Source organism: Typopeltis vanoorti, chromosome 22 (genome assembly GCF_054136105.1).
Source record: "Typopeltis vanoorti isolate ZY-2024b chromosome 22, IOZ_Tvanoo_1.0, whole genome shotgun sequence".
Lineage (NCBI taxonomy): Eukaryota > Metazoa > Arthropoda > Arachnida > Uropygi > Thelyphonidae > Typopeltis > Typopeltis vanoorti.
The window spans coordinates 58,547,374-58,571,872 of record NC_143570.1 but is presented as its reverse complement, the minus strand read 5'-3'; the positions used below and the strand labels follow the sequence as shown (position 1 = coordinate 58,571,872).

The following is a 24,499-nucleotide window of genomic DNA, read 5'->3' as shown; positions in this document are numbered from 1 at the left end:
TACCTTCTCTTAAATCATTCATACTGTATGCATTCACTACTTCAACAGGCAAATCATCACACTCACTCACTGTTCTGTGAGAGAAATATCTAGTTCTCACCCATTTTCTTAACCACACACAAACTTCTATGGATGTCCCACTTTTCATGTAATGAAAACATGTAACACCCTTTCAGAAGTTTATAGACACCTATCGCACCTCTTTCTCCTGCTTACCAGTGTGTGTGTGTGTATTCCACATACTCTCAATCTGTCCTCATAATCTACATTCCATAAACCCAATATCATCTTTGCACCCTTTCCAAAGTGTCTTCATCCCCCCCCCCATCCCTTTCAAACCCAGGAAACCAAATTTATGCACAGTAGTTCAGGTGCGGTCATATCAAGGCCTTGTAAAAATTGATGTCAAAAATCCATAGCCTCATCGATTTCTTGTAACATAATCCCATCAATATAATATACTGGTCAAAATTTCATTGTGCCAAAGTGCATAACTTTACACTTACTAACACTAAATTCAGCCACTATCATTTGCCCACTGTTTCAGCTTATTCAAATCATTCTGCAATTGCTATATATCAGTAGCATCCCTGATTGCCCTATCTCTTGTAAGAACTCACAGCATCAACAAATAGCTGAACATATCCTGTAGGGTCCTTCCCAATATCATTAATGTATGGATAGAACAACAATGGTCCAAGGACTGATCATGGAGGTACATCACTGATTACCTTAAATTTGGCAGCTTCACACCTACCATGTACCGCTTTCTATCCATCAGCAACTCCCTTATCCAAGTTAATAGTATATATTCCAATCTAATATTCTCCAATTTATGCAACAGCCTTTCAAGTGGTATCCTATCAAATGCCTAATCAAAGTCTAACAGGATCACAGTGTATACATTTCCTTTATCTAATTCACCTGGAACATTATTATAAAATATGAGCAAACTGCTAAAACATGATCTCCCTTTAGTAAACCCATGTTCTTTGCAAAGCTTGTCTGTCAATCCATTTCTGTATGTGAATTCTAACCAATTTCTCCAAAATCTTCACCACTACTGCAGATATAGTAATAGGTCAGCAGTTACACACATTAGATTTTGCACCACCTCGTACAACAGATCTATGAATACATTCTTTCCATCACTCTTATGCACACTATCGCTTATGAACCTCACTCTTATGCACATCTATCCTTTCATCTAGTGTAGTGGTAGCATTCTACGCCATCCTACATTCACATGGTTGATATATTTTGACAAAGTGAGCACTCATTATTTAAATCATCTCAACTGCTTCTGACACAAGGGTACCATTTGAATCAACTCAACTTATTCTTTCATATTCATTTTTTCTTTTACTTACAGCACAGCGAGAAAATTCTTTCCTGTGCCTTTAGCTTGCGCAGCCAATTCCTTTTCACATTCCAATTTAGATTCCCATACAATACTCATAATTTTATGGTCTGCACTTCATCTATTTCATAACTCCTCATGCTCTTATTCTCATATTTTTTCGACATCATCCTTTTATGGATTTCTTGCTTAATAAGACTGCGCATCCATTTCATATCTTATTTGTTCTTTGAACTCTAGGAACACATTCAGATACTGCCTCATATAAAAACCTTATGCAATGCCAATATACTTCCCATTCAGTAAGTGATATCACTGGACTAAAGAGTATACAAATATTTCTCAAAGAAAAATTATACAAACATTCTTCTAGTCTTCCCTCTCCTAGAATCAAATCTTCTTGCTTCATTATGGTGCACAGTTTAACATATTTTAACAAAGCAGTTACAGGCAGTGTGATTTTTAAGTATGCTATATCGATACGGGGAAGATTTACCCATGCATTATTTGCATAAGGAAGGAAAAAGATTCTCAGATGACATTATACAACCTACATATGAATCCTACATGTAATGAAAGGAAATTAATATTTTTCAGACAGTACTAGGTTACAGTAGCAAACAAATTAATCGGAACACTCCCATTTTAAAGAAAAATTTTAATTTTGCAAAAAAATAAGTACAAAAATTAAATGCCAACTTCACCTGTCAATTTATATGCTTTCCCCTGTTCCTAATAAGTTCATTAATTCACTTAGGCATGGATCTACCAATGTAGAACACATTTTTCTTATTTCTGCATCTCGAAACCATACTTTTATAATTGTATTAAGTTATCCTTTGTATCAATTTAATTTCCCAAGTCTCTTTTTCACTATTGCCCACAAATTTTTTTTGGTTAATGTCAGGAGAGTTACCTGGCTACTGAAGCAACTGATGTGATTTTTGAGGAACTCTTTCACTTTTTTTGAAGTGTGACATGCAGTAAAATACTGTTGGAAGATGAGCTCAATCTTTCTGGATCTGTGGGAGCACTCTTTTCTCCAATATTTTTATGTATTGGTCACTTTCATCATACTCTCAACAGGCACAGGTGATCTTGGACCATGATGTGTAAAACAACCCCAGAACATCTTTTTAGATGGGTCTTTAGGAGCTTGTTGAAGGTGGACAGGAGAAATCTTCTCAGCCACTCATTTGCAAACATAAGATACATAAGATACTCACTCTTCTAGGACAAAGAAATGGCTCTCATCTGAGAATATGACCTTCTTCCCTTCTCAACAGTCCAACCTTTGTACACTTTTGTGCACTGAAGCCTTTTTTTCTGAGTAGCCTTGGTCAACAGTTGTTTCTTTTTTGGTCTGTGGCCAGTCCTTCCTGCTTCCAACAATCTTCAACTGACTGTCATATCAGAAACATTAATCCCACTAGCTACCATGTCCCTATTTAAGAATACAGCAGGCAATCTTGGATTAATTTTGCTTTTCCTAACTAGTAAACGATCCTGATTAAGTGTAGTTTTCCTTATTCATCAAAATTTTCCTTTTCTGTCAGGGGAAAAAAAAAGGTACCTGTCTCCCTAAATCTCTTTAAAATTGCATTAACAGTAATTAAACCAACACCACACTCTTTGGCAATTTGTCTTTGAGTCATTGTGTGCTGAGAAAGAATATATTTTTGAATGCTTTCTTGGAGATGTATAGATACAAATGTCAACTTGTCACTATTAAAAACATACAACATTATTAATAAACATTGCAGAGACAGTTAAAACACACAGCACTCAAACAAAATAGTGAACTAAAACCAAAAGTAGTAAACTGAAGCCAAAACGAAAATTTATTGTGAAATGACACAAAAACCAAAAACTTTATGAATATTCTGCTTGTTCGAATAATGGAAAGCAAGGTTTTCTTTTGCAAAAAACAAACAAATCAGCAAAGGTTGCTTACAATTGTTGGATATAACATATTGTATAATTACTGAATAACAATGGACTTATATGAAGCCAGAGTTCAATTACCATCTCCCATTTCTCTATCATCAATAATATTTGATTTCTACCATTACTAAAGATCATTTAAATCATAAATTACCAGTCGTTTTTTGTTTATTCCATATTAAAGGATGCATAATAATGTGAGACACCACGGGAAAGTAAAGACAGTAAAGATTGGATACAAAGTCTTGTTTAATATACAGTGTAAGCCTAATGTCAGTACTACTACCTATAATGAAAAGTTCAATATGAGTCTTTTATGTACAATCAATGCAATAAGGAAATTAATGAGGGGGGGGAGTAGTCACTGATAGTTTGACTGATCTAATTCTAGATTCATGTTTGGTATAATTAATCAATCACTTTTATTCAACAGAGTTTATCAAAAGGGATGGTTTGCCAGACAGACTGAGTGAATAATGTATCTACTATCCAACAATAGGCCAAAAGTTCAAATCCTACTATGGACATGCATTTTTTTCTTTCTTTGTCTTTGGATAAAAGGTGGTCTCCAGTGGGAGACCACCATTGTGGTTCATGGAAACCTGAAGTGGCTGAAAAAAAGTTCTTCCATCTTTGGTCTCTAGGGTTTGTCAGATTACTTAACCCTATGCCCAGCCATAGTACTTATATCAATATATTTATAGGTTGACAACCTTTCATGGGTGGGATCACATAAAAAGAAATGGCTTGTCATATATGAAGATTTAAATACAATTAATCAAAGAACTAATAAATTATATTTAACAAGATATTCTTGTTTATATCCTTTAACCAAGTGTGAAGGGAAGTAACATCAGGCTATCTCAAAATGAACAGCAAAACTCATATGTCTATATCACAATGCATTATGTAAAGGGTCACTGCACAAATCAGTTTTGAGGTCTCCATCAGTTGGTATTAGATCAGTGGAGATATGAAGCCATCTGCTTCTATATACAAACAAGCAGCATATTGCAATGTTTCTTCGCATGCAGACATATAAAGATTAAAAACAAGAACATAAATTTCAATACAATTTACTTTGTAACCAGGGGAAAAACTTTCTACTATTATTTCTCATCAAGAGTATTTTTTAATAACATTGTAATATGCAATTTTCCTATTTGTATATGGAAACATGACATCTACCATTGATTTAGCTCTTAGTATCTCCATAGGCCTAGTTCACACTGATACAACCCATAAAGGCCAAAACGATGTGGGTGGGAGTGAGTTTTTTTTTTTTTCTTCTTTTTTTTTTTTTTTGGTGGAGGGGGGGGTCTTTTTAAAAACTTTAGTAAAGGTTTTTTGTTATAACAGTTTTGTTCAAACATGGTATATAGAGACTATTGTTACAGATGTAGTGTAGGTCCTGAGGAAGAAATGTTTGAAAATTTCAGTTACATCAATTTGAAATTACAAGTATTTGGAGGTGATGATGATGATGACAAAGTGGCGTGTAGGTGTCTGCCATGTGTATGTGTGAGCTTATGATAGCCTAAACAACATGTGAAATAACCATTTGGCTTTATAACTAAGGCATCGAAGAAGGCTAGAGTCCCTTCTTTTCTTTTCAAATAAGTCATTCAAAGGTGGATATTGCTGAGAAACTGCAAAAAATTTAGCCTGTTTTCGTTGTAAAATTGATTATCACTACATCAAACTTGTAGGGTTGAAATATAGTCTGATATATTTCCTATATTATATAGGAAATATATCAGAAAGATATATTTCCTATATAATCTTTCTGATATATATATTAAGTTTTCTGCATATATATTAAGTAAAATTCTCATTTCATTCAAAATGTTGTGCTGATCAACTTAATTTCATATGTTTAATTAGAACAACTTAACAGTTATTCATTAACCTTTAATTAGTCGCATGGGGTCTATTTGACCCCAGCCGTCATTCAAGTTTGATTTCTGACAAAACCAATGACAGATTTTTGTTGCAATTTCAAGTAGCTGAGTTTCTTGCTGTAACTAAAAAAAAAGGTGCGACTAATTAAGAGTTAAGAAAAAATTAATTACACTTACAAAGCACATACCTACCAGTCATAAGCATGTGAGAATTCTGCACACATTTCCTCAGTAGACAACTAAAAAAAAAGTTATCATGTATAAAATCTTATCATCAATTATACTATTTAGAAAAATCGTATAAAGAGAAAAGAAAGAATTATTAGGATCAGAAATTTCAATTTAAAAATCATGACTTTTTTAATTAGCAAATAATATTAGTATTTAGCCTTTAGTACTAACTTAATTTGTTATCCAATATATATAAAGAAATAAAAAATCATACTTTGATGATATATTAGCACGTCCAGTAATACAGCATTTATGTAGTACATTAAAAAAAGGAGGGGGGGAAGGAAATCACCTATGGAAACAGTAGATATAGATAAAATCAGATGAGGTTAAAACTGGTATCCTCACATAACTGTGCACTATGAATACCGGTTTTGATTATGAGAGATTTTGTGTTTCAAAAAGAAACACAACTATTACCCTATAAAAATGGTATACAGTTTACAGCAGAGAATATTTCACTATGGAAGGTACATCAGTAAGAAAAGTAGTGAAAATATAATAACATCTTTAACAGAAATACAGAAATTAAAAAATTCTGAACAAAGCTATTGGTCCATAAACAAAATCTGAAAGATGGGGGGGGGATTTTTTCTCATACCAATGTTTATAGAAGAACACCATGGAAATTTATAATGAATTATTTAGGAGTACAAAAGAAACACCTGTAAGAAATCAAAATAGTGTTCTTTATCACCACCTATAAAGAACAATTCCAAAAAGAAATTGGAAATGTGAAAAGGCAGGTGAAGTAGAAAATATTCAACCTGAAATGCCTAAATATGCAGTAAAAAGCTTTATAACTATACTACATAATTCAGACTTGATCAGGTCAAATCCCACATGACTGAAGAATTAAGGCATATACAGGTAAGAAAAGACTGTTGAAGGGCAAATAAGCTAAGTTTAGGGCAGGCATGTCATGCTCGTTTAGCTCCAAGGGCCAAATTAAGAATTATACATCAAGCTGCAGGCCGCAAGAGAAAAAAAATCTCGAAATAAAGAGGAAACAGATTTTTTAATATTAACATTAGAGTGTATAAGTGCAAAATACAACCATGTTACAAAAATGCATATAAAATATAAAGTTTACATATTTAAATAAAATTATACATATCATTTTGTTGAAGAAACTTGACGTTTTTCATTAATAAAATCTTCAAAATTTGGTTGAATTTGTTGAGCTGTAGTTATTTTCAATATTGCTGATCTGTTAATCTTGATCTTTCAGCAGTTTTATTATTCTTTAAAGTTGAAAATAGTTGTTCACATAAATATGCGCTACCGAACATAGATAAAATACACCTAATTGAACATAACACATTGGAATATTGATCGACTGATAAATAATTATAGAACTTTGGAATTCCAACATCCATATACAGTCATCCCTCGACTTACGTCCGGGTTCCGTTCCATCAGGCAGGACGTAAGTCGAATCGGACGCAAGTCGATACATTAAATCAACAGAGTTATAAGGGTTAGGGACTTAACAATAATAGGTATACTGTCATTTTAATTTTTAAACCTTATTATAAAACCGTACTGTGTATTACTGCCACTATAAAACGTGAGAATAATCACCCAAATCTTCCTCCACAATCACATCTTCATTACCTTCCCTGTGTGAACGATCAGGCTGTGGCTCTTCTGGTGTAACCTTTGTTCAACATTGGGGTCCATGTCTTCAGCCATTTTGAGGACATCGCTAACTGCAGAGAACACTTCTGAAAGACTTGATCCTTCACATGATGACAAGACCCTTCACTGCAAATTGTTTAACTACATCTTCCTGTTTCTCTTCCCCCCCCCCTTCCTTTTCTCGTTTTTCCTCTTCTGCAACAGTTCCTCCAATTCGACCAATTCTTTGTTGGTCAACTCTTCAGGGGAACTTTCTATAAACTGAATTTAATTTCTACATATTACTACAATGAAGATTTTCATTCCAGAATGACCACCCACTTTTTACAACGTACTAGGGCGATTCAAGAAAAAAAAAAAAAAATTAGCAAAAATTAAGAGATCAGCTGATCTCTTAGCCCACATCAACCCACCACTAGATATGTGTCATGAGAAGGTTTGGATAAAAATGCATTGTTGCTCTTAATATTTCAAGAGCATTTAACCATGTATAGCCTCAAGGCCTGCTGAGTAAATTGCCATCCTCTGGTCTACCTAACCCCCCCTCCTCCATAATTGCAAAGTCAGCTTTCTCTCATTTTATGTAATGGTGGATGGCTTCCCTTCTTTGAGCTTCTCCACCAATGCAGTAGTGCCGACTGTTTTTCCTATATATTAATGACCTTCTCTCATAATCCTATCCACAGCTTTGGTGATAGTAGTACACTTCATTGCTCCTACTCATTTGACAAACCATACAATGCTCAAAAATCTTAAGCTTCAAGATTTTTCTATGACCAGTTTGTCTTAAACACTGACCTTGAAACTATTCTTTAATGAGGTGAGGATAACCTAATTATCTTTCATGCAACCAAAATAAGGCAATGCCTCCTTTCACTTAAAAAGCTCATCCTATATTCTATTGCATTCAATAATACAAAAGAAAATTGAAGAAAATCAAACTGATGAAGAAAATGTTTGTATTATTGAATGTAATAGATTATCATAGATTTGAAGCCAAGTGACAAGTTCTGGTCTATTTCCATTGCTTTCTTGGTCTTCCAATTTTTTTTCCCCCAATTATTTTATATCTATACAGTAATTTTGGTATTATGCTATTAACCATTTGATTCACATGTTCTTTCCATTTGTTTGTTTCTCTCTATTTTTTTAAATAAGTGGCTTCCACCCTTGAAAGGCGTTTATAAACATGCAGTACATAAATCATGAGTGGGTTAAGGATAGAATTTTTTCTTCCACTATTTTATTAATTATTATTATTATTATTGTTCCGGGAAACTCCAAGGAGTCGACAGACTCATCGAGGGAAGCCCTAACATCATGTCAAGAACAACTATTCAACATTCACACAGTATCTATCATACCTTGCCTTGAACTCATTCACGGTCGTAGCACCCACAACAGACTCTGGAAGCTTATTCCACTCATTTACCACTCTCCAAGTAAAGAACCTAGTGCTAACACCCTTGTCAACCACGCTCTTGCCCAGCTTCCATGCATGGCCCCTAGTCCTCCCACCACCAGTCATATTTTCAAAAATATCTTCTGGATCAATCTTATAAAAACCCTTCAGTAATTTGAATGTCTCAATCATATCACCCCTCCTTCGCCTATCGTCCAATTTCTGCAAACCACAAATCTTCAACCTATTCTCATAAGGTTCATTCCACAGACCTGCTATCATCTTGGTCACTCGTCTCTGGACCCTCTCCACTTCCACCCCATCACGAAGAAACCCTGGTGCCCATAACTGGGCACAGAAGTCCAGATGGGGTCTTATCAAGGCTCGATACAGAGGAACAACAACTTGTTCGTCTCTGCATGTTAAAGTATTTTTCAGAAGCCAAGTGATTTGGTGAGCTGTTTTAGTTACTTTTGCAATGTGCCCCCTAAACTTCAACTCCCTATCCACCAACACTCCCAAATCCCTGGCCTCATCAATCTCCTGGAGTATGGTTCCACCAATGCAATATACTGCTGCTATTCTTTTCACCGCAAAGTGCATAACCTTACACTTTGCTACATTAAATTGACATCCATTTTTCCTAGCCCAGTCCTCCAAACTATCCAAATCATCCTGTAAAATTTTGACATCCTGTGCACTCACAATTGCTCTACCCAACTTTGCATCATCAGCAAACAAGTGAACACTTCCTCTCAGATCCTTTCCAATATCATTGATGAACAAATTGAAAAGCAGTGGTCCAAGAACAGAGCCCTGTGGCACTCCACTAGTCACAAGCCGTCTTTTAGACTCCACTCCTGAATAAACCACTCTTTGATATCTCTCCTTCAACCACCCTCCTATCCATCTCACCAACCCTATATCTATACCCATCTGCTCCAGTTTACTGATTAGGGTTCCATGTGGTATCCTATCAAAGGCCTTGGCAAGGTCCAGTAGTATCACTGTAAACCCATTACCCCTATCCAGTTCAGCCGTCACTGTGTTATAAAACGTGAGCAAGTTACTGAGGCATGATCTACCCTTCACAAAACCATGTTGTCCCCCATACAATATTCCATTTTCATCTATCCAATCCTGTATTCTTTTCTTGACTAATTTCTCTAAGACCTTGACAATGATTCCTGATATGCTAATCGGTCGGTAATTTACAACAGCAGTCTTGGAACCACCTTTATGCAGTGGAACTATTTTCCCCTCTTTCCACCCGCTCGGGACTAACCCAGACCCGAGACTCAAATTAAACAAAATGGTCAAGGGTACTGACAATTCTTTAGCTGCTTCTCGTACAACACGAGCTGGTATACCATCCAATCCCACAGATGTATTGACATTGAGGTTATGCAATAGACTACTCACCTCCACTTCATTAACCACAATTCCCGTATAATCTACTGGTTTATTCGAAATTATTAAAAATTCTTTAATTTAACTTTGCCGCCAGCAATTATTATTATTAAAAATTCTCTAATATAACTTTGCCGCCAGCATATACATACATATATCACATTGCTTTTGTATATGCACTGCAGCATCCATTAGTCGACAAGCAAAGCCTATCACCTAAACGCAACAGCCGCTGCTATGATTCATCCACTTCTAACTTATCACAGCCTTTGGCACGTTAGTTGCTAATCAGCAGTTGAAGTGTTTGTTTTTCTCTTGTTGCAATTTTTGTATCTCGTTGTAACCCTATCATGTCCAGTAAGAGAAGTAATACTACTGATGAAAATTCCAACATAAAAAAAAGAAGGCGAGGAAAGCTTTAAGTTCAGATGTTAAAATGAAGGTCATTAAAGCATATGACAAAGGAAAGAAAGTCAGTGAAATAGCATGAGAAGGAAAACTATCGCATTCAACTGTTTCAACAATCATAAAAGATAAATCAAGAATAATGGAGGTAGCTAAAGGGGCCGTTAATATGAAATGTACAATTTTAACGAAAAAAAGAGAAGCGGCAAATCATGAAATGGAGAAGCTTTTAATATGGATAGATGATCAAATCAACAAGAATATTCCTCTCAGTTTGTTTACGATTCAAACAAAAGCACGAAGCCTATTTGACAATTTAAGGAAACAACAAGATAAATATGGCGATCATACATTTAATGCTAGTAAAGGTTGGTTTTATCGATTCAAAAGCCGATTTAACTTACATAACATACAAATAACGGGAGAAGCTACTAGTTCCGATTTTGAAAGTGACGAAATTTTCAAAAAAAATATGAAAGAGATGATAAAAGATGAAGGCTATTTGCTAGAGCAGATTTTTAACGTAGATGAAACCAGACTGTTCTGGAAAAGAATGCCAGGACGAACCTGCATTCACAGAGAAGCTACATCGGTGCTTGGTTTTAAGGCATTTAAAGATAGGATTATGCTTCTTCTTGGAGGAAATGCTGCTGGTTTTAAATTAAAACCATTTCTTGTTCACCATTCACAAAACTCCAGATCTTTGAAAAACATTGACAAGAATAAATTGCTGGTTTACTACAGGAGTAATCCTAAGGCTTGGATGACAATTGTTCTATTCGAAGACTGGTTCTTAAATTGTTTTATTCCAGAAGTACATGCCTACTCTATTGAAAAAATATTCCTTTTAAAATTCTATTGCTGCTTGACAATGCTCCAGGACATCCTCTTCAAATTGGCGATTTGAATGAAAATATAAATATGATGTATCTACTGCCCAATACAACAGCTGTGATTCAACTTATGGATCAAGGTTCGATTGCTACATTCAAGACATATTACCTGAAAACTACATTTTCTCAAGCAATAACAGCAATGGACAACGATGCTATAACATTACGCGATTTTTGGAAAAATTACGATATTAACCAATGTATCCAGAACATTGGAACTTCATGGAAGGAAGTGTCGGAACAATGTATGCGAGGAATTTGGAAGAAATTACTACCGTAGGAGACACTCGAAGAGTACAATGAGCATAGTATGTTAGAACAAATTGGTGAAGAAATCATTGAAATTGCAAGAAAACTGGATTTAGAAATCAATATTACTGATATAGAAGAATTAGCAGATCACGAAGAAGGTGAACTGACTGATCAAGACTTGATTTTCCAAAACGAAAGAGTTGTAGAAGAAGAAAAGAATAACGAGGAAGATGAAGAAGAGAAATCATTAAAAAAATTTACTGTAAAAGGATTAGCTGAAGTATTTTCTAAACTAAATCAAGGACTTCAGCTACGCGAAAATATGGATCAAGGCGCTGATCGCTTCGCCAAAGTCGAAAAGCAAATTCGAGAAGCAGTCAGATGTTATCGCAAAATATATGAAGAAAAAAAGAAAATAACCCAACAGACAACATTAACAAATTTTCTGATTAAAAAAGATACTCCTGATCACGAGAAATAACCATATCGTCCAAATAAGTGACAGTTACTCACCTGTTAATTAAAGACACTGTTAATAAGTTTTTTTGTTTATGTTAACTACTATTTAAAGGAATTTCAAATTAAAGTAAGTGCACCATTTTTGATGTGTTTATGTATTTTTTTCTTAAATTTTTCTTTCTTAATTTTGTATTTATGTATTTGTATGTGCTAATAAATAATTTATAAATGTTTATGTAAGTTTATACATTTATCACCGTTTTAAGTTATATAGAAACCTAATTTATGAAAATATTATAACAGAAATCAAACAAATCAAGCATTAACAAAAAATCGTCGACTTACGATGGAGAGGTTGGAACGTAACCCCGATGTAAGTCAAGGACTACTTGTATATATATTTGTATTTTTCTTTTATTTTTTTACATAGTCCAAAAACCCTGCTCCAGAGACCAAACATGGAACTATTTAAAGCCATTTCAAGCCTCCAATAAACATGGTAGTGGTCGCATACCAGGCAATGAAATTCATCTCCGGCTATACAATCACAAACATCCATGCCCATGACAGGATTTAAATCTGCAGATAGAAGAGCAATTATGCCAACCACTCAGCCAACTTGATACACTTCTTCATAGTAATGAATATATATGGCTATGTACAGTGCTTGGAAAGAAGTCAGTAGACATCTCCATGAGCAAGTGCATTGTGCATGCAATGAGTGTTTGTAGTCAGTATAAATAGGAGGAATATGATGCTCCCAAGTCAGAGCAACCGGATCTCGGTGAAATGGCTGTGAGAAGGGAACTGACTGAGTATGAAAGATGCATTGTGATAGGATGGCATACTGCAGACCTATCTATCTGGTAATTGTTCACAAATCGGGTCATTACAAATCAATAATGATACCATACTGAGATGGAAGTGCAGGAAGTCAACTGCAAGTGCTACTACAGTGGACTCACCAAATGTGACTGTAGAGTGCTACAAAGGATAATATGTAAAAACCACCATTCGTCAGCTGACACAATGAATGTGAAGTTCCAGGCATCAACTGGAACATGAATCTGCACAAAAACATTCAGAACCGAGACTCACAACATGGGTTTCCAAAGTAGAACCACAATATGCACGCTCCCATATTACCCGAGCTAACATGCAGCATCTTCAGGTTGCAAAGGGCATGTACAGTGGGACGTGGAAGCTTTTAAGCTGCTTATGGAACAATGAATTATGCTACACCCTCTACTGATCAGATGGATGGGTGTGGAAGATGCCCAGTGAATGTCGCTTACCAGAGTGGGTAACCTCAACTATGAAATTCAGAGGTGGCGGTGTGATGGTTTAGTCCTGTTTTTCCTGGTTTGATCATGGACCTCTGTTTGTGGTACCACAAACATTGAATGAAGTATCTGAACATTCTGGACAATGCAATGCTTCTTACTTTGTGTCATCTCTATAAAACTGACCAGTGTCTCTTTCAGCAAGCCAATACACTGTGTCATAAGGCTGCTGTAAATGCGTGGTTTGTGGAAATGAATGTCAATGCACTTGACTGGGCTCAACCCTACTGAACATCTGTGGGAAGAAATGAAGTGTCATGTGAGGTTAAGGGACGTCCACCTCCACAACTATCCAGGACCTCATTACATGCCTACAGGAAGAATGATCCAAAATTGCCTTGATCAATTGTTAAAAGGATGACCTGTAAGAATGCTGCAGTCATCGCAGCAAAAGGAGGTCCTACATCTTACTAAGGTGGGAGCCATAGCTGTTGTTCCTCACACTATGATGTCCATTGAATTCTTTCCAAGCAGTGTACATCACAACTGTCTCATACAGGTATAAGAAGGAAGCACATTCTTGCAATCTTCACACAAACACAGCAAAATGGGCACTATTGAAAGGCTCAGTGACTTTTGACATGGCAACATCATAGGATACCACCTTCACAACAACTCAGTTTGGGAAATTTCTGTCCTGATGAACTGTAAGTAATATTATTGTGAAGTGGCAATACCTAGCAGCAACACACAATCGTGACCTGGTAAGCCACAAATTTACAGAGTACATGGTGGTCTAGTTGAAACACTTGCTACCGAGTTCCAAAATATCCCTGCAAGCAACACCACGAGTACCAACACTTGTTCAATGGGTGCTGGGAGAACATGGATTTCCATGGCTGCACAGTGCAAAACCTAATATCAGCAAGGGCAATGGCAGGCATTGAATGGACTGGTGTAAAGTTTGCTGCCATTGGACTCTGGAGCAGTTAAAATGCATTCTCTGGAGTGATGAATCATACTTCGGTATCTGCAAGTCTGATAGACGAGTCTGGGTTTGGCAGATGCCAAGAGAACACTATCTGCCTGAATCTGTTCTGCCAACTGTGAAGTTTGGTGGGGATAATATCATAGTCTGGGCTGTTTTTTTAGGGTTTTGGGCTGGCTCCCTAGTTCCAGTGATTGGGAATCTTAATGCTGCAACCTATAATAACATTCTAGACAATTCTGTGCCTGGAACTTTTGGCAACAGTTCAGTGCAGGTCCTTTCTTGTATCAACACAACATCCCCTGTCCACAAAGCGAGGTCTGTGCAGGAATGGTTTGATGAGATGGGTACTGAAGAACTTGATTGGCCTGAACAAAGCCTTGATCTCTAACCCACTGAACACCTGTGGAAGAAATTGGAATGCCGACAGTGAGCCAGGCTGGATCACCTAACATCAACCTCACTAAAGCGCTTCTGAAAGAATGGGATGGAATTACTTCAGTAATGTGCCTTTCATTAGAATGCGAGTTGGGATGGGTAGGTTTCCAGATATCTGATCAGGATATGTATGTAATAATTGATTTTATATTCATAGACTGCAAAATTTCTTCATTTGTTTCATGTTCCCACTTTGTATATCCAGCTCTTTTTCTGAGAAATTTTGTTCCCATGGATGTTTTAATTATACACTCTTCTTCTTCTTCTACGCGTTATTCCCGCTTCCTATGCAGGGTCCGCGTGTTACTTAGATGAGACTTCTTGTTAGTACTACTCCCAACCGACCCGTCGCGTGGTCTGCCGCTGGGGGGAGGATATATTTTTGACTGTAGAGGCGTATGTTCACGGGGCCGGTTTGCCTGTTTGCGGGATGAAAAACGCCAGATAAACTGGCGGAAAAACCCTACTGACCGCGCCCAAGACCGGCTAACTTGGCTATGCCTGAGAAAATCCTCAAATTCCTCACGTCTACAATGGGAATCGAACCTGGGACACTCCTTCCCCAGGCATATGGTTGCGAAGCGCAAAGCCACTAGGCTAACTGCACGGTCCGTTTTAATTATACACTATCTGATCAAAAGTATCCGGACACCTATTCAAAACTGTAATCAGACTTTCCCTGTGACATACTTTCCAGTAGTGGACATTAATAAGGGGTGGGTCCACCCTTTGCTTCTATGGCAGCTCTAATTCTGTCGGAGAGACTTTCTACCAGGTGTCAGAACGTCTCGAGGAATGGCAACCCATTCTTCCTGAAGAGCTGTTCGTGATGTGGGTCGTTGAGGTCTGGAGCGAAGTCAGTGTTCTAATTCATCCCAAAGGTGTTCTATGGGATTCAGGTCAGGGCTCTGGGCCAGCCAGTCCATTTCTGGAACGTTATTGTCCACAAACCATTCCCTCACAGACCTTGCTTTATGGCAGGTAGCATTATCGTGCTGATACAGACAATAGTCATCACTGAATTGATTTTCTACTGTAGACAGTACGCAATGGGTCAAAATGTCCTTCTGCCCATCCACGTTTGATTTCTGTATAGTGTTAAAAGAGGGGCGAGTTCGTTCCATGAAAAACACCGCCACACTGTAATGCTACCTCTTTCAAATTTCACTGTTGGCAATACATACGCTTGCAGGAATCTTTCTCCAGGCATTCATCCAAACCCTCACATTGGACTGCCACATGGTAAAGTGCGATTCATCGCTCCAAATCACATGATTCCAGTTGTCCACTGGCATCGCTCTTTACACCACTGCAGGTGGCACTTAGCATTCACAGGAGAAATGTTTACGAGCAGCTGCTCGACCATGGAACCCCATTCCTCTTAACTCTCGATGCACAGTTATGGTGCTGGCTGGACAGTCAGTAGCACTGTGGAACTCCCAGGTGATTGTTTCAATAATAAATTTAGTTTAATCCTTTATCCAAGTGTAAGCAAACAAAGTTTGCACCTCAAATATCTTCAGGACTGAGGCAACTCATGGTAAAGATGGACCAAGCTCTCATCACTCCTTGTCTTAGTATCTCCCATAATGTAAAGCACATCTCCTTGCGGACATGTATAATGCTATGCATTAAGGGAAGGGCCACTACCCAGACCGGTTTTGACCTTTATTGAGGTCTCGTTAGTGGGAGCCAGACCCAGAAATGGTGATACCAAGGTGGAAGCAATGGAGAAGTCATCTTTACCTATACAAGTTGCCAAAAGGTGTCTCACCTTATTATTAAATTACTCTAAATTTAGAGAAGGATGTTGAAAGTTTTTTTGCACTTGTTTTTTTTCCACCTGTTGTATCCACAAAAGATACAACAGGTGGTGCCACTAGTTTCTTCTATTTTCGAAAAGTTCGGTTTCTTTTTGGACAGAGGGTTTAATTTTAAATATGGAAAGCATAAAGGGACAAATGAACAATAGCTATGCTTCACGCACAGCATTTATGTGAGAAGCACAAAGTTTACGCACTGTGGTGACATTAGATTATTATTATTAGTATTACCTGACACCTCCAGGGAGTCCAAAGACTCATCGAGGGAGGGCAACTCCTCTACAACTCTCTGTCTCCACCACTCACAATTCACCAACTATCATCATCATCCACAACAACGGCATCTACCGCCCATTCATAGATTAGATTATCATTGGTAAATACTAGAGTGAGACATGGATAATTTGAATTTTTATATGATTTTTAAATACAGCCATAATAATACACACAGAAATCGGAAAAAGTAATCACTTCAGAAATTGTTATTTTTTAAGACTGAACCAAAGAAATGCTGAAATAATTAATTTTACTTATTTATACATAAGTTCCAACCTCTTTCAACTATAATCAATCATATAATCCACAAAAGCTCTGGTAGAAAATGGTACATTCAGGAGATTGTCAACACCGTTTTCCATTGTAAATAAAGGCAAAAAAGCCAAATTATTTATAGAAAATTAATTGTCTACATCAGTTGTTAAGTTGTTAGGACTTAACATTGTTATCACTCTATTGAGAAAATATAATGATTCATCAGAATAAAGAAGCACTTTATAGAATTCTTAATTTGGTTTTGTTATTCTTATCTTAATTTAGTAATTTAAAATTTCATGTATTATTATTGTATAGTTGCTTAGTCTAAAATATTGTAATTAACTAACCATTTGCTGGGTATAATAATCGAAATGTGAAACGGCCGACTTCTGAGACATGTGGTGAATATACAAGTATATCTGTTATGTAGCACGGTGCTTTCCCCCCCTTTCCAAAGTAAGGCTACGAGAGTTACAAAAGGATTCCGCGAGCGGCGCAAAGTGCCGCGTGACGTAGAGAAAGCATGACGTACACATAGATGACGAAAGAGAGAAACGGCGCGGAGTTCGCTGCGATCCAGGCTTTTAGACGTTTTCCTGCTGCTGTATTCCTGTGCCACGGAAGTCTGGCTGGTATGGTGCCTCCATGTGGGTATCCTTTGTTCATGAAAGATACAACCGAATGACCAAGAGAACTTACCAGTCGGAAACAAAAGCCCAGCAGATCCTGATGGTGGAAAACTACAGAATAATTCCAGTTGAAGTATAGAGGGAAATCATATAGAAATCCCGAGGAAGTGTGAAGAATAGCGATAATATAAGGCAGTTGTCCGACGAAAGAATTGATGTAGCCAAATAGAATATCCAGCAAATCGGTGAAAACTTCATGTCTACTAACTAAGGAATTGTATGAGAAGATTTTAATGTGTGTGCTAAGAGACATTTCTTTGAACTGTTGCTGATTGAATTTTGGAGGAAATTTAATAGTATCTCATAGATGTGTCTTGAAAGAGAGTTAATTACGATTTGTTCTGGCTTAAAACTGAGATATGTGTAAAATTTGAATAGGATTGTTAAGGAGAATCTTGAATGAAATATGATAAGTATTAAGAGAGAAATTTTAATGATTAGAGTGGAAATTTGAGATTAAGTGATTAAATGATAGTATTTTGTTTCTAAGACAGAATTTCATGAATAGGGAAAAATTAACTATTTGTACGAGAGTTTAATAATGTATATAAATTTCAGTTGGATGATTGACTAAGTGTTTCTAAGTGTAATATATGAATTATAACAGTAATTAAAATGTTTTGTTTTAATGTAAATATTGTCTTGCCTGCATCTAGATCTTACTGCACTTGCCCATAAAATATTACGAACCATACAAGGGCGGGAAACTGTATTAGTTAAGGTCATGACTGCAAAGTGTATATTTATAGCTGAGAAGAGTGAATGCTGACTGTGTTCTGTCTCCTTGGTCCTACATTTTAGTATATCCTAGGATTCAGGGTGGTGCAGCGAAACAAATAAATTTTCTCTGAATTTGAAGAGGGAGATAGAACCAGTGCTGAGACAAAGAAATTGGCATCTGCCATTTGCAATTCTTTGTCTCACAAAACAAACAGCTTCACTCTTATCAGGGATTTGGCCAGTAGTGAAATAGATAAGAAAGGGCACTTTAAGGACAGGGTACGACACAACACAGTGTCCTAAACACGTTAGTTCATTCACACTTCACGCATGCAAAACAGACAAAACTCGGAACACAAAAACAGCAACTGATGACAAATGACAACATTCAGTTGGATTGGTTGATACAATAACCAATCACATCCACTGATTGTTTGGTGCTATTGTGTCTGAAATGCTTAAGTATGGGGATAATCATTAGCATTATTGAATGCTAATAATGTCAACTTACTTTCTAATATCTTTATTTTTAATATGATTCTGCCATTGATGCCATCAGTTCACTCCAATTTAGTAGCCTGATATGCCATAGTTGTGTGAGTGTTCAATCAGCATATCATCAATCTCCTGATATATACACCTAAGGGGTGTTAAGGCAACTATATAACAGCACTACATGATTAAATTTCCATTATTATTAATCTCATTTCAACAATTTTCCTGAAAATCAATCTATTACTTGTGAAAATGCTAATATTGTCATATTTAACATTTTGTGCTTCTAAGGCACTTCTAACTCAATCCACCTACACCTTCGCCTTACTCTGGGTCTCTTTCATGCCATCTTGGCATCAAACACCTGTTTTGTTAACCTTCCTTCACCTTCTATGTAAGTGGCCATACCACCTTATATTAGCTCTGCTTACCTATTCTTGAATACTAAAATGTCAAGTTCCTTTCTAATATCTCCATTTTTAATATGATTCTGATGTCATCGATTCACTCCCCTAATTTTTCTCAGAACCCTCATATCCGTGGTCTCTAGTCCTAACTCATCTCTGCAGATGTATAAATTAAAACTGGTTTAAATACTGACTTGTATACTGCTAGTTTGGTGTTTTTGCTAATTATGATCAATTAGAAACAAAGGAAGGACAGAGAAAGATTTATTGATTGGCAAAATGTAGAAATAAGGCATCAAAGGACATCGTACATGTGAGGCAGATCAAAGACTCTAGAGGAAGGGTAAAAAGGAGTGATGTGGATATAAGAAAGAGATGCAGAATATACTTTGAAAGGCTTTTGAGTGAAGAAAATGCAAGAACTCACAGATAAGATGGGGAGCCTTATGAGGGAATGGTGCAGAACATTAGTAGAGTGGAAGTGAAGGAAGCCATAAAGAGGACGAAGAATGGAAAATCGGTGGGGCCTGAAAGGATCCCAGTGGAGGCATGGAAGGCACTGGGGGGGAAGTGAATTCACCTGCTGTGGGACCTGTTAATAAAAGTTTGTCAACAGGAAAATATAACTGAGGAATGGAGGGAAAGTACTCTTGTCCCCATCTACAAGAGTAAAGGGGATGCCTAAAACTAACAATTACAGAGGAATAAAGTTGATGTCCCACACAATGAAAATCCTAGAGAGGGTTCTTGATGGAAGACTGAGGAAGGAGGTGGAAATTGCAAAGGAGCAATTTGGCTTCATGCCTGGTCGATCGACGACAGATGCTATCTTTGGGTTACGACAGATGATGGAAAAGTTTCGAGAGAAGCAACGGGAGCCACATCTAGTATTTATTGATCTGGAGAAAGCATATGATAGAGTGCCAAGGCAAGAAGTCTGGAGGTGTCTAAGGGAGAAGAAGGTACTAGAGAAATATGTCAGGTTGGTGCAGGTGATTACAGAAATGTGAAGACAAGAGTTCGAACCTGCCTGGGAGATAGAAAGTTTTCCAGTGACAGTTGACTTGCATCATTGTCTGTTCCTGTTTAATACTGTGACAGAGGAGGTGAGAGAATACGTGCCTTGGATCATGTTATAAAGCAGATGACATTGTGCTGTGTGCAGAATCAAGAGAAGAAGTGGCAGCTAAATTGGAAAATTGGAGGAAAGTGCTGGAAGAGAGAGGTATGAGACTGAGCAGAAGTAAGACAGAGTATATGTGTTGCAAAGTAGATGGCAGCCAGGAGACAGATCTGGAGCTGGAAGGAAATGTCATCAGGAAGGTCAGTGACTTTAGATACTTAGGTTCAACAATGAAAGAGGATGGTGAGGCTGAGAAGGAAGTGGGATGCAGGATACAAGCAGGATGGAGGAACTGGAGAGAAATGGCTGGAGCGCTATGCGATAAGAGGGTGCCGATCAATCTAAAAGGCAAAATCTACAGGACAGTAGTGAGACCAGCTATGATGTATGCTATGGAAACTGTGGCCCTGAGGAAAAATAACATCAGCAGGATGGAGGTAGCGGAGATGAGAATGCTTAGGTGGATGTGCAGTGTGACCAGAAAGGACCATCTGAGAAACGACTATGTAAGGGGATGGTGAAAGTTACGAACTTAGGAACAAAGATACAGGAAGCAAGGTTGAGATGGTTTGGTCATGTGATGAGGAGGGAGGAAGCATATGTGGGAAGAAAGGTCATGCAGATGGATATGCAGAGAAGGAAGAAGCACGGACGGCCAAAGAAGAGATGGTGGGAGATGATGGAGGAGGACTTGAGGATGAAGAACTTGGATGTGGCTACAGCCCAAGACAGAAGGTCGTGGAGGAGACTCACCACAAACAGCGACCCTACTTAAGTGGGAAAAGCTGCAGAAGAAGAAGAAGAAGATCAAAAGCATATTAAACGTGTAAAGTGATAGTTATTTACTGCTTGCTGAGATATTTATAGATAAGAGAGGTCCATCAGGGTTAGTTACATGAGAACATTTCTTTTAAAACTTCTTAAATAAATTGTAATGGCAACATTAAATCTTGTTTAATATCTACATTTCTATGTGGCGTTTTTCAAGAATATAATTTTTATAAATGGAAATTTGACATGTAATAAATTTAAACTTACCAAAAGATGAGGGAAAAATGCTCCACTGATGGCTCTCTGCCATTCTAGGACTGCTAGTGTGGCTCTTGCACAGACTCCTAAGCAGCGATACACTATTCACAAAATAAATAAAAATTAACAAACTACATCTGAAAAAATTTATAATTCTTGTCTGTAGCTCAAAAGAAGCATTTTGTGTGAAGCATATTTAAATTTTGCAAGCATGCTCTCACTCAAAGCAAACTCCTAAGCACCACAGGAATTGTATGTTTTACCTTGGATAGTCAGCTATAATGAATATCCTTTAGCAAAGTATGCACCTATGAGCTTTGGCTGGGACTTTTCAGTAGTCTGTTATAACTATGTTTGCTATAATGAAAGCCGACTATACCTCCAAATTGGTATCTAGTTACTTTGCAGAACATTTCCCTCCACCACACACACGTAAAATTAAACCTGAGACCATTTTAGCACAAAATATCACAGTCGTCTTCACAAATGGTTCCCATTTTGTCCCTAATTAAAATTATAGAAAATTTATAAATTATAATTATTTCATTAGTAGTAGTATAGTTCCACCTTAGCTCTGAAATAAACAAGGATTTGGTTGCACAAGACTAGCATGCAACAATAAGAACACAAATCTGATTAATTGTTGACTATACACAGTCAACAATTAATCCAATGGAACACTTGCAAGAATCATTTTTTGAAACTCAACTTTTCATAAATGTTTGTTAGATGCAACTTGATTATACAAGTTTGTATACAATTCACCTGCTGTTTTTTCTTATTCTAACTAAACATCTTTCCATTATTTTTTTTCGTTGCTGTTTTTTCTTTTTTTGTTTGTTTATTTTTGTATACCCCCCCCTGGCGCCACTTTATATTGATTCTACACAAGACACACAAATCCTATAACACAACCATTTTATGATGTATGGGCGAAAGTAGTTAGGGAGAAAGATGAATCTATTAATGTTTCTCAAAAAGTTAAGGAGCTGGGATAAGAGTATAGGGAAGTGTTAAAATATATATTTCTTTTGCATTTTCTGCACCTAACAAAGTTCATACCACAAGTACCATTTGTTTTCTTTCTAATATATTTATCTACTTTAAAAAGTATTGCCCAAAACTTAACTCATATATTACATTCACTTGTCGTAGTCTCATAAATAAGACAAGAAAATTATAATACAAAAACATTGTTTAATTAACCTCCCTACCAGATGAGGTGGATGAAATATCCAGACCACCCTAGCATTTTTCATGGATCAAAACTCCATCGGCATTCTACCTTTCATTACCTTCCTCTGCCATTAATCCCTTAATGGTGATTTTAGAGTGATTAGGGGGATTAAATGTGGTGGAGCAACCTTTGTATTACTTGGAATTTCCTGTACTGTCCTGCAATATTTGACCCTTTCTTTTTGCTGCACAATTTAATTATCTCTCTTCCCAAAAACAGAAAATGAATTTCACACGTGTGAAAATAATCAATTCTGAAATGACCACAGAGCAGCCTTTGCAATGAATTGATTTAGTAATAGTAAATTTGCTGTCTTTTTATTCTTCAAATCAGGGCAACGGAACAAGACAACTTTATGTTCTTTCACTTTATTGACAATACAGTAGCATTTTTTTTTCCCCACGAATTTTCAAATGTTCGTTTGCATTGGAAATATGTCAAATATTTATATTTTTAAATAACATTTATTGAAATAAATATGACCTTTTGCTTTCTTTCCTTGCAAAATACCATTATATGGATTGTCAGATTTCAGTTTCAGAAACATATTTTTTTTTGTTCTTGTTTATACGAACAGCAAATGATGTTAAACTGCATTATTCGGTTTCCTATTTCAGTCTTTTTTAGTATCAAAAATGTATATCCAATGATATTTTAGCAGGGAATGTTCATCTTCGTCTTTTGCTTAATATTGCAACAGATTTTTTTTTTTTTTTTTTTTTTGTTGTTGTTGTTCCACAGATCGGGTCTCTTCTTCCTTATTTGTTCTCTCAGCTTGGCCAGAACCCCAAGGTAATAATGTGGGTTAACTGTCTGACCCTCTGGTACCCATTCAACCATTACCACACCACTGATATATATATATATAAAAAAAAAAAACGATCAGTACTGCCTTCAGTGCTGATCGATTGCTTTTTTCATCCACCTTACTCGCCAAACTTAGCTCCATGTGACTTTTACCTTTTTCCAAAGTTGAAATCCACAGTGAATCCCATTTTCAGTCAGTGGATGAGCTACAGAAGAAAACGGCAGTGCTACTGAAGCAGATAACACCTGATGACTTGCAGCACTGCATCCAACAATGGAAAATTCGTATGCAACAGTGTATACGTAGATATAGGAGTATGTTGAAGAGGATAATAATTAAGTTGTACAACTGTAATAATAAACCACATTTTTGCAACCAGTCTCTATTTAATAGCTACACCTCATATTTTCATCATGTAAAACTGTTCATATGCATACCACACAAAAGATAGTTCAGTAGTGTTATTTTTGTTTCTGTTTATTAAAAAATTCTAAATATTACTACTTCTACTGCTGCTGGTTGCTATTTTTGAAATAATTTACATCTTGTATTTACGTTTAATATTATTATCGAGCATTAGAACTAATACTCGATAATAATCCTCTCAGCTGGAGGAAAAGCTAAAGGCTTATATTACTCTCACTGTTATTGAGAAAGAAAAGATAACACTTCGTTAGAAGGCACACTAAAGTGCCTCAAGCTGTAGTGCAGAATACATCAAGAATGTGTTCTTTCGTTTTCAATTGTTGATTAGCAGATATCCTAATATAGAAATACTGACATTTCTTTTACAGGCGATAGAGTATTTATATCAAAATAATTTCTTAATTTATAATGATTGGTTTCATTTTTATTATCGAAAAATTATAAATTATTTGATACAATTATCTTGAAAAATGGAATTAAATTATTTAAAAGAAAGGGTGCATATGTGTTATAATCATTTGTTTTTTTGTTGGAAGGGGGGGGGGGTTACAGACCTATTCAAAATGCAGATATTTCAGAGAATTTATTGTAAAAATTAGCA

The 24,499-nt window shown here is 36.5% G+C and overlaps 1 protein-coding gene across 2 annotated transcripts in view; it reads right to left on the bottom strand.

The window, feature by feature from the left end:
• LOC150094439 (aladin-like) overlaps window positions 1–24,499 on the bottom strand; it is a 401,031-nt gene that overhangs the window by 169,700 nt on the left and 206,832 nt on the right. For both annotated transcript variants that reach the window (XM_090412342.1, XM_090412343.1), the window contains 2 exons: window positions 21,437–21,528; window positions 5,398–5,444 (listed from right to left, as the gene is read on the bottom strand). In XM_090412342.1, the coding sequence (XP_090268468.1) occupies window positions 5,398–5,444; window positions 21,437–21,528 (139 nt within the window). The remainder of the gene's footprint in view (window positions 1–5,397; window positions 5,445–21,436; window positions 21,529–24,499) is intronic.